This window comes from Tachysurus vachellii, chromosome 8, assembly GCF_030014155.1.
Source record: "Tachysurus vachellii isolate PV-2020 chromosome 8, HZAU_Pvac_v1, whole genome shotgun sequence".
In the NCBI taxonomy this organism is placed as follows: Eukaryota; Metazoa; Chordata; class Actinopteri; order Siluriformes; family Bagridae; genus Tachysurus; species Tachysurus vachellii.
Genome location: NC_083467.1, coordinates 11,966,063 through 11,979,386, shown reverse-complemented (window position 1 = coordinate 11,979,386; position 13,324 = coordinate 11,966,063). Strand labels below are relative to the sequence as shown.

The 13,324-nt window shown below is 34.6% G+C and overlaps 2 protein-coding genes across 3 annotated transcripts in view; both read right to left on the bottom strand.

The window, feature by feature from the left end:
* Window positions 1-1,310: 1,310 nt before the first annotated feature.
* On the bottom strand, window positions 1,311-9,175 carry LOC132850116 (transcription factor CP2-like protein 1). Of its 2 annotated transcripts, none has more exons than XM_060876280.1 (15): window positions 8,984-9,175; window positions 7,229-7,377; window positions 6,483-6,556; window positions 5,870-5,975; window positions 5,158-5,264; window positions 4,900-5,052; window positions 4,629-4,739; window positions 4,169-4,263; window positions 3,838-3,898; window positions 3,625-3,718; window positions 3,447-3,537; window positions 3,281-3,363; window positions 3,024-3,166; window positions 2,499-2,550; window positions 1,311-2,270 (listed from the first exon to the last, which is right to left on the bottom strand). In XM_060876280.1, exons 1-15 carry the CDS (start codon window positions 9,016-9,018, stop codon window positions 2,224-2,226), a joined length of 1,401 nt encoding a protein of 466 aa, XP_060732263.1. In that variant the 5' UTR covers window positions 9,019-9,175; the 3' UTR covers window positions 1,311-2,223. The 2 variants fall into 2 exon arrangements, with proteins under 2 accessions (XP_060732263.1, XP_060732265.1); XM_060876282.1 differs by having other exon boundaries at window positions 7,229-7,536; window positions 8,984-9,111.
* Window positions 9,176-9,677: 502 nt separating this feature from the next.
* clasp1a (cytoplasmic linker associated protein 1a) overlaps window positions 9,678-13,324 on the bottom strand; it is a 50,698-nt gene continuing 47,051 nt past the window's right edge. Inside the window, exons 41-42 of the mRNA XM_060876283.1 lie at window positions 12,280-12,396; window positions 9,678-11,990 (exon numbers count right to left, since the gene is read on the bottom strand). Of these exons, the coding sequence (XP_060732266.1) occupies window positions 11,904-11,990; window positions 12,280-12,396 (204 nt within the window). The 3' untranslated portion in view covers window positions 9,678-11,903. The remainder of the gene's footprint in view (window positions 11,991-12,279; window positions 12,397-13,324) is intronic.

The following is a 13,324-nucleotide window of genomic DNA, read 5'->3' as shown; positions in this document are numbered from 1 at the left end:
GTTTGTAGTGGGAGCAGTGGGGTGTCAAGTGTGAATGTGTGGCAAATGGTTTACATGGCTCACGGGTCAGGTAGGAGGGCCCCTTAGCATAATTTTGGCTAGGGCCCCAGGGAGGTCAGGATCGGTTCTGTGCTTAAAAATAAAGTAAACACGTATCTGATGAAAAAAAATCTTAATCCTCTCTGGCTTCTTCTTTTTTTGTGATTATTTCTGGCCACATTTCCTTGGTATTGTTCTAGGCCATTATGCAGGAATACAGCAAGTCACACAGGAAGATAAATGTCAATTAAATGTATTGATTTAATGAAATTAGTTTTCATAAATGTAAAAAGCAGCTACTTGATTATTTAAGTGATGGTGACAGGAGGGAATAAAGTGGCTGGATGTAGAATGATATAATGTCATTAGCTAGTACTGTTGAAAGGGACACCAATATTAGGGGACTTCTTGAATTGACCATGTTCTCAAACTCTCTCTCTCTCTCTCTCTCTCTCTCTCTCTCTCTCTCTCACACACACACACACACACACACACACACACACACACACACACACACACACACACACACACCATTAAAACACACATTAACTTGATACATTAACTTGACTGCTGAAATGGAATATATATGGACTGGACTTACATATGTTGATTACATCTTAATACAGCAGAGGAAAATACATTGGATAGTCCTCTGGATTCAGGGATTCCACTAGCCAGCATGCAAACCTAGCTTCTAAACATGGATAGCAAATATATAAATGAGTAATACTAGCACATTTAATCATAATTGTTTTGCTTCGTTTTGAAAGAAAAAAAAAACACCTTACTTGTATTGTCTTTGAGCAGCTCATTAGCATTGCAGCTCATTATCAGTTTTCTTCATGTGATATCTACATGCTTGATAATGATGACAAGATGCACTATACAGTGTTATAATCTGAATGTGAATTCAAATTAAGGCAGTCATTAGATTTGATTGGTATAGCAATTATTATTATTATTATTCATTCATTCATCTTCTACCGCTTATCCAAACTACCTCGGGTCACTGGGAGCCTGTGCCTATCTCAGGCGTCATCGGGCATCAAAGCAGGATACACCCTGGACGGAGTGCCAACCCATCGCAGGGCACACACACACTCTCATTCACTCACGCAGTCACGCACTACGGACAATTTTCCAGAGATGATGATGATGATGATGATGATGATTACTATTATTATTATTATATAATTTAGGACATTATATATAATTTCTAGACCAAAAATACAGAGCAAAGTATTTTATTTTAAAATCAACAAAGTTGCAGGTTGAACATAGTAAACCACAAGATCATAAGACATGGTGTTAACATGTAAGATACAATATGAAATAAACCTTTGAACAGTAACAACTGCATTTTATAAATAAATGTACTAACAATCTTTAAAATATAATTTTATTAAAACATACACACAAATGTATACAGTGTTCATTTGATTAGATATTAATTAGAATGCAGTATTTTATCTACCAAAAATTGCAAACAGTAATAACTACATTAAATTAAATGAGATACAGAGTTGTTTGTCTTCACAAGCCACAATAAAAACTGAAACACAGTGGAATGGAAAAAAATAGAATAGGGAGGGGAAAAAACGCAAACAAAATAAAAGGTAAAAATCAGTAGTAAGTTATCAGGCTCCTTCTCTGTCACATATACAGCTTTTCAGAAGACAATTAGAAACAAACTGCACTGTTGACCTAAGTAGTGCAAAAAAAGCATTTTATGCTTTAAACTGTGAATTATGTGGACGGGGCAGTGTTTAAATTTAAGATCATTCAAATCTCATAAATTGCCTTTTAATGTTACAAATATTAAGCACTATTACTCAGATTAGTTCAAAATTGTTATATATTAAAATCTTTTATAAAGTGAAGACTTTTTCACTGATCATTCCTAACAAAACAACTAAATGTATTATAACACATTAGTATTCACAAGTTACAGAAATAGTAAAGAGTGAACTTGGGCCTAATTTCTGAGGGTTACAATTCATATAAAAAATTTTAAGAATCTGTTTCAGAATTGCTTTCTGTACCTTTGTTTCATAATGAATAATTATATGTAAAATATGTCTTGATATCTACATTAGGTACAATATACTTTTTTTTTAACAGCTCAACTATCCTAGAGTTTCTTAATGAAAAAAAAAAAATGAAACCTGTAGCTGTGATCTTGGGTCACTTCAGGACAACATGATACCTCTCGTTACTTCCATCTATCACCACTGAGGAACAGGTATACCAGTCATCATTAGATCCCAGAAATCAGTAGATATCACTTCTATCAATTTATAATCAATTCTATTTATTTATAATGTTAATTACAATAGCTACGTATAACTGTATTTTATCTGGTATTGTACTTGAAACTCTAACTTCACTTTACTGTGTTTTTTATGTGTGGTGATTTATACCATAAAAAGGCTGAAATAAGAATCAGGGATGTGAATTACCTTTTAAAGCACTTATTATGAATCTTGTTTCCTCTGTGAAATTCTTCACCATCTGAAAAAGATAATTAAGATTACATCTTATTATGGGGTAAGAACAAAATATAATACATGTTGGAGGTCCATTTCATTGGATACATTACTAGTGTTTGCTAAATAGTGAACCTAAGCTGGTGTGAAATGTCTGCATGTCAGTCAAATAGTCATTAACTCACTTTAGTGATGACACTAAAGTGTGTACATGAAAATAGTGCTGATAAAAAAGTAAACACTTGAGCCTGATAAACCTTCAACGTGCAATATACTGGGTTTTTTGATGTCGCCGTGACCTTTACCTAGAGTCATTTGAGTGCTTTAATATATCGAAGTCTTGTTGGGAGACATTTGTTTAGCATTTATAGAAGTGTTGGTTGTAAGTACTATATAACTTCATATTTACATATTAAAATCTGTTGTGTGTTGTTTAACTGGTTAGCAGTGTTTTATTGTTGTTGTTTTTTTTATGGGACATGAACTTTGCCATCTCACCTCATCTGAAACCAGGATGTATATACCCATTGGCCCTTGTCTGTAAACATGGCAGATTTGCTGCACCGGAACACTGTATAGACTTGCTATCTTCTCTGTGAGCTCAAAAAGTGTCAAGTGCTCCAACGACAAAGCATGGTACACTTTGGAAAAATAAGAACAGCACAGAAAACATCAATGATCAAAATAAAATTATAATCATCTGGTAGCTAATCCGGTCAATTTTTTAAACTTATATTTCATGATTTTATTTTTACCCTCATCACTGTTTGGCTTGCTGTTTGGCTGATTTTTGTTTCTCTGCAGGGAAACATACACTGTGAGGCGTGGTTGAATACACCTGTCAGACCAAGCAGCATATTAAACAACCACTCTAATACATGTCTGTATAACTTATTATTTCTAACTCTTTAAAAGACTCACCTTCCTTTGATGGCATTAAACAGGCGGATCCCATCAGCAGGACCACAGATCTGAACAAAGTCATTTTTGCTCATCTTAACCAAATCTGCACCTACGATCCAGAATAACAATATAGTCTCAGTAGGTGTCTTTAAAACTTAAAGGACACACACAGTTGAGAAAAACGACTGAATCCTACCTGAGAAGTTTGAGAAAAGCCTACAGAAAGATGAGAACCTGTTCTGGTGAAGCCACTCCTGTGCTTCATGAGAGGAGAGTGATGGCACAAGCTGCTACATTGCAAAAAGAAGAAGAGTCCCTGTAATTAGGGTATCACCCACTGCCTCCAAACACATGCCTAAAAAGATAAAACAGCAGTGTATTAACATTATGACCAGTTTGTCATACTTACAGCAGAGCAGCTGGGCAGGAGTAGCTCCCTCTGCTGGTTTGGAAAGCAGTCTCTATCGTCTCTATAATTGTGAAAACAATAGCTTAGTTTTTTAAAAAATCAGAATCCAGTTGAAGGTTTCAGTACAGAGTAAATGAACAGATTTTCAGTCACAAAGCCTAACTTGTGCATTGTCAATGCAGTTCATAATCTAAACTCTTGTGTTTCTTTAATTTCCACATAACATACAGATGCAAACTAACAGAAACATATTTTAAAGCATGTGAATTTGTGATGCTTTATTTCATTTTCCAAAGGACGCCAGCATTGGCTAAGAGTAAACAAGACTTACCCTTCTGTGAAGACATGAGAAGTTGAGATGTGGCACATGGGAGATAGACTGCTGCTTACACTGTTGATGTATGGTCCATCAGGCCAGGGAGAACACTATAAATGCAGAATAGATAGAAATGTGTGCCTCATTCAGTGCTGTGCTGCAATCAGCGAACAATTTCTATCCGTTGTATACATATTACATATTGATGACTACAGATGTGACTAATAACAGATAAGGATACTCTGTCAATAACTCTAGTCTAGACAGAGAGAGTGACTAAGTAAACTAAACTACAGACGATTCAACTTTCATGGCATTACACTGATTAACATAATAACTTATTATTAGTCTCTAGCATAGTGCAATGTTGTTACAATGGTTATGGTGTTAGGCATGGTGCTGATGACCATATTTTTATTGTAATTTGTGAAACTTTACTTCAGGTAACAAATCAAAAACCTGATATATGTCTTACCTCAGTAAGTATAGTAGTTTCAAATGATGGTTGATATTTTTCTCTGTCTTGAAGACTCTTTTTCTCAATTTTCTCTCTGTCTGTCCTTAGCCTACGATTTGCCCCTTTTGGCTGGATGACAGTGAAGATGTTGAGTTAATAAGATTAGAAATCAAACCAAGCCCCCATTCTTTGCTTAGGCCTTTGATTTCAAACCTAGTACATTTGGTAATATGAGTCTGATGTAACTTAACATAAGCAGCCTCTCTTTAGGAATATTTTTTTTGTTCACCTTGAAGACTTTGATTTGGCAGCTGGAAGAGTGCACATGCTCCATGTATTCTCCATGCTCATTCTGTGTAAACGTATCTACCTGAATCCGGAAGGGAACTCCCTTCTCTCCGCCGTGTTTCCTGGGTGTAAACTCGGTGCTAATACAGTTTACCTAGAATCAAAATGTGAAACATAATAATGAATCTAGCCTTAAATACAGTGGTATAAATATTTGTGGAATATAAGTTATATTTAATTCTTTATTAAATAAACTTACTTGAATAAATATCGAGGCATTTTTGACAGGATCCCAGAAGAACTCAATAGTGTTGAGCTCCAGTGGATTAGCTTGAGGCTCTATTATCCCCATAGAGAGGGTAGTATCTGAATAAAAGCAACATACTAGGTTTCACATGAGTATTTTTTTATACTTGAGTACAAGGTTTAAAATAAACGCCCTCCAACCTGCAGAATGAAGGTAAAAATTCAATTGTGGTCAAATCACTAGCCAATTTGGTGGGTTACTTTTCAGAAATTAAATTCAATCATTATTTTCTTGGGAAAGTTCAAGTACTTGAATTAAATCAGATTTAGCAAAAATTCTGAATTTGTGAGTCATCATTGTACTGTATATTAAATACGGCCGAATTGTGAAGCATCTCCCATCCAGCATACCCATCACTACGCATGTTATGGATGGCCAGTAACTTAAATCTTTAGTAGCCAAACTGGCTGGTGAGTGAAAAAGTTCATTTCAAACCCTGCTTGAGTAAATGTGTATTAGATTTTGATATCAAATTCATTTTTTTTCTACAGCAGCCCTATTGAGTTCTTGTGTCAGAGATGTTAATCATTTAATGTTGTACTATTCAGTGAAAATATTCCCACATCTACTAACATACTTTCAGGATGTTTTAATCAGTAGTTCAGCGTGAGAAGACATTGATTCTGAAGAAGCAGATGCCTACAGGAGACTGACAGAAACCCACCAAGATCCAGAATTCTGTCTCCTGGCCGGTTCCAACGCCATCCCTCCAGCTGCTTGTACTCACTGTATTGCAGACGTCGATCATGAAACAACACACGGACAGTGCTCTGGAAAGTGACAAAGCCAGCTTTTGTTTAGGGTATGCCATAAGCCTTGTAGGAATTTCTCCAAATACATCACTGATGAAAATCTTTATGATTTAGGCTGCAGAAGTTAGAACTTTATTGTCTAGATAAAAACACTAATCATAAAATGAAAAACTCATAAAACTAAATATTTACATTTGAATGAATACTTAATTTGTTTAAAGCTTAAACAAAGCAAAGAACTATACACTGTAGAGTTAGTGCCACCTATTGAATTCCTGTGTTGGTAGACTTGCAAACTAAACATAGATAAAAAGATAGGCTTATATGGGAATTGTCACCGGAGCTCATTATATTATATTTATGGGCAGTGATTAGTTCATTCTAAGACTTTTTTACTTCCCAAAGCATATCGAATTGCTTATCCAGTACGACAAATACAAATTTTGCACAATATGAAACTACTATATGGAATGATATATAGGGTGGAATTATCAGCTGCTCATTTCTGAACAGCTTTTAACTTACCTTTACCCACTTGCTGCTTATATGTGTACATTCCAACACTTTTGGGTTAAGCATTCGGATTTCGTAAGACTGACCTACATTAAAATAAAGGGTCAGTTTCACCATTAGACCCTAAACGTAAACATTTTTCATAATATAGGTCAAGATCAACTGAACACTGTATACCTCACTCCTATTTTAACTCATACTGAGAAACTAAATGATCTTTTTTGATTACGTGAAACATTATTAAATAGCTGTATGGCACCTAATCAATGTTGCATGTAAAATAGTATGTATAAAATAATCTATAAACTGCCCTATATGTACAACTATGATCCTACCAGTTATTCACATGACCCTATTAACATTTTTAAGAACTCTAGTACATAGTCTTTCTGTGGCACAGTATCCCCCTTTATTCCCCTTATACCACAGCAAGTGTCCAATTATTACAGTTTTTATTAATTAAAAAAGACTCCATAATGAATGCCCTTTTATTGAAAGCTTCACCAAATCAATGATTATCAATTTTTTTTACTATAGAAACCATTATTTATGCAATGTAGCTGAAACGACTTTATATAAAATTGATCTTCGTAATATTTAAGAGTGATGTAGTATTAAAGATAAACCTTCCTGCCACATAATCTAAATATGTTTAATTTATTCAAGTGCAGCCTTGGTGTAAGGTATGCACATGCAATTAATACTATAACTAATACTATAGTAATATTAGAACTATATGTCCGAGGTAAAGCGCCTACCCTGGTTGAGGTAGGTGAGAGATTCCTCATGCATTTTGACAGATGGAGAAGTGGCAGCACACAATATATATTGAAAGAAGGGCAGTTTGGCCTCAGATGCAGTTGTCTGTTGCTCCGGTTTGGCCTTCAGCAGTGTAGCTACTGTTTCTCTAGGAAATATTGCTTAATATATATTTATTAATTTCAGTACAGAGTACATTTCTTAAACATTAGTTGAAGGTTTTGAGGAAATCAGCAGAGCAGAATCAAGATGATTAAAAAAGACTCACGGCCGTATCACTATATGCCATTCACTCATGCAGGACTGACTGTAGAGACATTAAATAATAAAGCATAATTTACAATATCATGACACTTGACATGTATGAAATCTGCTGTTCCACATTCACACCAGCTTTATAAGGAGCAACGTTAAATGTGAACATCTAGACAATTATGTCCATTATATTCTGGAACATGAATCTATGAATTTCTTATTCAGCCACAAAGGTATTTGTGATGTCAGGCAGCTGATGTTAACAGAAGAGGCCTGGAGTGTAGTTTGCATTAAGAGAAATATATATACAGGAAGCTGTGATGTGTTTTCTGACAACTTTCTGTCATGGCCTAGATTTACTTTTTTAGTAATTTCTGCAACAGTAGATTGACTGTGGGAACAGACAGGATAGGCTAGCTTTCGCTTGCAAAGGCATCAATGAGCCTTGGGTTTCCACTTGACCCTGTCTCAGTTAACCACTTGTCCTTTCTTGGACCATTTCTGGTAGGTACTAATAACCACATACACTCAGATCCTTACACTTGCCTATTTTTTCCCCACCTCATGACAGATGCTATTGTAACAAGATAATGTTACTGACTTCAAAAGTCTACATAAATAGAGGAAAATAAGATTTTTTTCTTTTTGCTAAATGTCTTCCAAAATCTGTGTTTACAAAGAAATGTATCGTGAAGAAGATGATTTGTAAATTAAGTTACATTTTGTTAGTGTTAAATTTTCCTCTGTATGGAGACTTTTTTTTTACACCCTATTTAATGTAATATTTATCTTAATAATTTACATAAGAGATTAAGGAAAGGTTTTAAAGATTGTGATATTCAGTATATTCAATCAGGCATTATCATTTAATATTATAAAAACAGGCCATCTAATATATTATATTATATAAGTTTTATACATACATACATAAGCTTTGCTTGAGTCACATTAGTTTTAAAAAAACGGGAGAAATGGTTTTCAGAAATTCCCTGAAATATTCCGAGAATGGATCTTTTTATTATTATTATTATCATTATTATTCCTGCTTGGTTTACCAGGGATGTTTGCTTTATAGAAATATAAGAAGTTCAGAGAACTTTTAAATAACATTTGCAGTAAACCCTGACTCCATTCTTACAAATATCTTGTTTCTATACTAATTTACACTGCACTTTCTTTTCATAGTTTCATAGAGAGTTATTATAATAAAAACTCACATGCTATAAGTTTTATTAATAACTCTTAATAATAATAATAATAATAATAATAATAAATTCAGTTATCTGAACATAATTGTGCTTTCACCTTTTATATGGTACCTGTATTTATTCATCACTGACAGAAAATATATTTAGATGACAAATTCTTCTTAAACTTATTAACCGATATATTGTGCTTAATTCAGAGTTTTCAAAATGCTAAGCAGGAAATTTGAGAAACCTTTAAACCCGTCTGAAGAGACTCAAAATTAAAAGGGTCAAACACTGAGCCACACTTACCTTACACAACCGGACTGCACTTTTCGCTGGAACATTTCAGGCTGAGTGAGTTATAAGATTTAATCCACAGAAGAAGAAGGAAATAACTTAATAAAGCCAGTCTACCGTCGTGTATTTAACAGAAGGTGCTCGAGTGCTTTTATGCTCATGACGTCCATCTCATCAGCAGTCAGGCGACCTTTGAAAGGGGCTCAGAGTCACAGAAAGCACAGCACTGATCTGTGTACTGCCCTACTGATCAGTAGGTATGTGCACAAAGCTTGTGCATTATTGTTAGCACTTGTGTTTATTCCAATTTTCCATTTTTTAATAAGATAAATTCATAGACTTTATAACAGGCTTCAAATACAAAGGATGTGTTTTAGATTATGTTGTTATGCAGTGATACATTTTTGATTGTCATTTTAGTTTAACATGAGTCCTAATCTTTTCTTATGTGAGAGAAATAAAACATTGGAAAGCTGCAGCACTAGTCAGAATTCACCTCTTGTGAAGACCATAATTATTAATTTATGATGATATTATGCAGCTAGCTAATGTTAAGCTGCAGATAAAACTAACCTAAGAAGTATGAACCTTTGTGTAAAAAGCAGTTTTACTTATTAAGATCAGCCAAAATGGTCAAATATTACAATCTTCATATTTGGTCACTCATTAAATTTGCTTTGGTTACTCATTAAAACACACGATTACGTTCAGTTTTTCAGGTTTATTTTTGGGCAAACATGTTCAGGTTGCAAATCTATTACACAGGGCCCTTAGAAAAGAAAACAAACTGTACAGTCATCATGATAAAAGAAATTTAAATGTATAAATATGAATATGAGGGTTACACAACAAAAAACAAAGTTAAAATGTGAAGAAAATATGCTGATAAACCTTTTGCGGCCCTACATTTGCACAGATTATTGAGATCCACTCATTAACTAATATTTGCATTTTCCCCTCAAAGTTGGCTCGGTTTTAAATTGGACCTAATTCAAACAATATGAAAAAGACTTCCATTGTCAGGCCATCATAAGCTTGTGGCTGCCTGCCAATAAAAACTGTATATTACTAAGGCAGACACACACAGTGTGCCTTCATGAAAGCCACAAGTCCCAATAGATAGAATGTAGAATGATATGAAAAGTAAGATGTTTTCGCCCAAAGTTTACAATGAACTTGTTTAGAAACAGACACATGATATTTTGGTCACCTCATTAAGCCTTGTTTAAGTTTTATACTTGGATGCCTCTTTGCTTGGGGAAAGCATTAATACTGTATTTACAGACTGACCACAGGACTGAAGAGGCAAGGGCTCAAAAACTGTAACAAGGCCAATTACTGAAGTGCAAGATGGGTGTTCCAAAACATGCAGTTGCTAACGTGCAAAAGAGTGCAAACCCCCATTGTTTTACTTTTTTTTTTTTTTCTCTTTTTTTTAATATAACAATGTATGTACAAAAAGCATCTGATAGCAAAAGCTGCAGAAGAAATTGGCAAAATGTTGAGCCATTAGAGAATGTATCTTATTAATTTTTGAGGGATTTTACACAGCACTTTTCACATTTAAAACAGTGTGCACACTTAAAACCAACAGTCTGAGTGGCCAAAACATAATATAAGAAAACTAAACAATAAGCATGGTAGTGTCTGAGGTTTCTGCCATCATTTAGCTGTCCTTCAAAGCAGAAGTCACTGCCATTTAGCATGTACTTATTTGAGCAAAGTCTTCATTAAGCAGCAGGATCACTAGAAACCTGGGTCTGGGTGAGATTGTTCTTAAGGAGTCTTTAACCATTTAATTCAATGTTTTTGACTCAAGATGCTCCAGATATATACACATTTGTTTCAATGCAATAAAGTAAAGCACTTGTTGATGTTCATTTATGACAACAAATAATTATTTTAAGCACTTCCAAATGATTCACTGTTTACATTTTTTACTTTCATTTAGATTGTCATTTTCTTGAAAATTGGGCTTCATCTTGAATGTTCATGTAGTCCATCTAGAATTTTGCAATCATCTTTACTAATGCTGCAAAGAGAACTGCAGTCCGTGCAGGTTACTGACTGACACTGGACAGACTATCCGTTTTATGTCATTTTCAATGCAATAAAATAATTTAGCATCTTAACTGTGAAAAGAAGTAAAAAAAAAAAAAAATTGGTACAGATTTCACAAATATTGATGGAATTTACACTCAGTAGTTTGTCCTTATCCAGGTTGATTTGTGCCATTGTGCCGTGGCAGGGCAAAACATACTGTTCATAATATTTATAAAAAAAAAAAAAAATTAAAAAAAAAATTGTATAAAGTAAAGCAACTCATAATACAAATCCTTAGAGTTTAAAATAGCCTTCAATTACAACCATAAAGGACACATTTTAGATGTTTTCTCTGTTACAGGGTGTGCAGATCTGGTGGCTGGTAACTATTTAAATACAAATTAAAATCAATTTATACACTTAGTCCTACATTTTTGGTGGTCATTTTTTCTACAAATGACTGTTTTCTTATCATCACATTTAAAATCACTCGGCCAGCCAAATGATCCTCTGCCACTTACTCAGATTCAAGTGACCTATTTAACCTACACAACTGTTCCCCGTTTAAAACAATGTCAAAATCTCAAACACTATAGATTTGAAAAATGACCACATTATTACATTATTAATGTTAAATATCAAGTAATTTCTTTAAACAAAAGTAACTGGTGCCAGTCAAAACAGAAATATAAAAATGTGATCCCTAAAGAAACTTTCTAACTATTTTTACATTCAGGAAATGAATCAGGAAACAGGAAATTAAAAGGAATACTGATGGAAATGTGTTTGAAATACTGAATAAAAACAATAAAGAAAAACCAAAAGGTCTGACGGAGGCACAGCTAAGATCCCACTTGAGTACAGGGCACTGATGAGCACGCCTTCTGCATTAGCTGTGAGAGGACACATCAGACGAACTGCTGCTGTTACTGTTGGTTGTTTGAGCTCTCTTGATATAAAGGTTTAGCAACTTCATCTGTGGGGAGAGAAAAATGTTTAGCACTACTTTGAAACTGGCAAGTTTACAGCATGGTTTTTATATTGTTCTGCTCCCAATACTTGCACTTAAATTTGGAAAAAATTTGGTTGTTTAGCTAGGTGAAGTTTAGCCAGGACTGTCGTTTACTAAAAACAATTACTGCTGTATCACATAATAAGTCAAACAATCTTGGATGGAATGGAACTAGGGCAAATATGAACATATAGAAACAGAAGTGGAAGCAGAAAGAGATAAGTGAGAAGAGCGGCAGATAATGTGATTGTACCTTACTGCCCGTGAGTTGCGCCAGATGGGGCTTGAGCTCCTCACCGATGACCGAGTAGATGGCCACCAGGCAAAAGACGCTGGCCTTGCGAACGCTGCTTTCTGTGTTGTCATAGCCCTGCAGATAGACAGAGACGTAGATGTTATTACTGTCTGACAGATAGTTAGAAGAGCCATGTTACAGTATCGAGGGAGTAAAGTCACAAAACATTTGGAGAATTATCCAGTTTCACACTGTTATTGCAGCATGCTGACCTAATTTTCTCTGCTTTACCAATGATCGAATTACATGGAGCTTTCAACAGCAGACAAGCTAGGTGCCGTTAATGAATTTTCCCCCTTTGTAATTATGCAGATTAATGAATATTAACTGAATATTTAACATAACCTGATTTAAGTGGCCTTGGCACATTCAGTTGGACCTTTTTCGTGTTGGAAAAATGAGTAATGTTTTCACATAGCACTCTTAACAGGATTTTAATAATCTTATATAATATGTCTACATGCCCAAAATCTGTACATCAACAACCCAGGACTGACTTGGGCCCAAAAAGTCAACTCACAGACCCAAAAAGTATTTTGGTCAAATTAACAAATATAAATATAAAGGACCATTTTTGCTTGGATGCAAATACTTTGAATTCAATGACAACCTGAAGTCTGGGACCCATGGAAATCACCAGTTTTCCCCCTTAAGGTGCTTTGCCGGGTCTTTAGTGCAGCTACCTTTGCACGTTTGGGGTCTTTGTGCTTGTAGTTTTGTCTTCACCACATGAAAAGCATGCTCAATTCGGTTGAGGATAGGTGACTTTTTTTTGGACGACTTTGCCTTAGAAAACTCAAACAAAATTGTTGATTTGCCGACTAAAGGTCGGTTTTGATTTTTTTTCCAGCCTAATGATGCACTTTTTCACTTATATCGACACCTCTTTGGATCACACATTGAGTTCTCACTTCGTTTAATCCCTTCTAGCATGCACTTGCATTAGCTTGATAGCAATACAAAAATTAAGTTTACAACAGTAAAAAAATGTTTTACATGCAAA

Coding starts and splice junctions, on each gene's coding strand:
- LOC132850116 (XM_060876280.1), bottom strand. CDS start 9,018: ATGTTCCAGCGAAAAGTGCAGTCCGGTTGTGTAAG. Junction 4,740..4,899: donor GCCAAATCAAAGTCTTCAAG/GTGAACAAAAAA, acceptor ACTGTCATCCAG/CCAAAAGGGGCAAATCGTAG. Junction 3,899..4,168: donor TCTCATGTCTTCACAGAAGG/GTAAGTCTTGTT, acceptor TCACAATTATAG/AGACGATAGAGACTGCTTTC.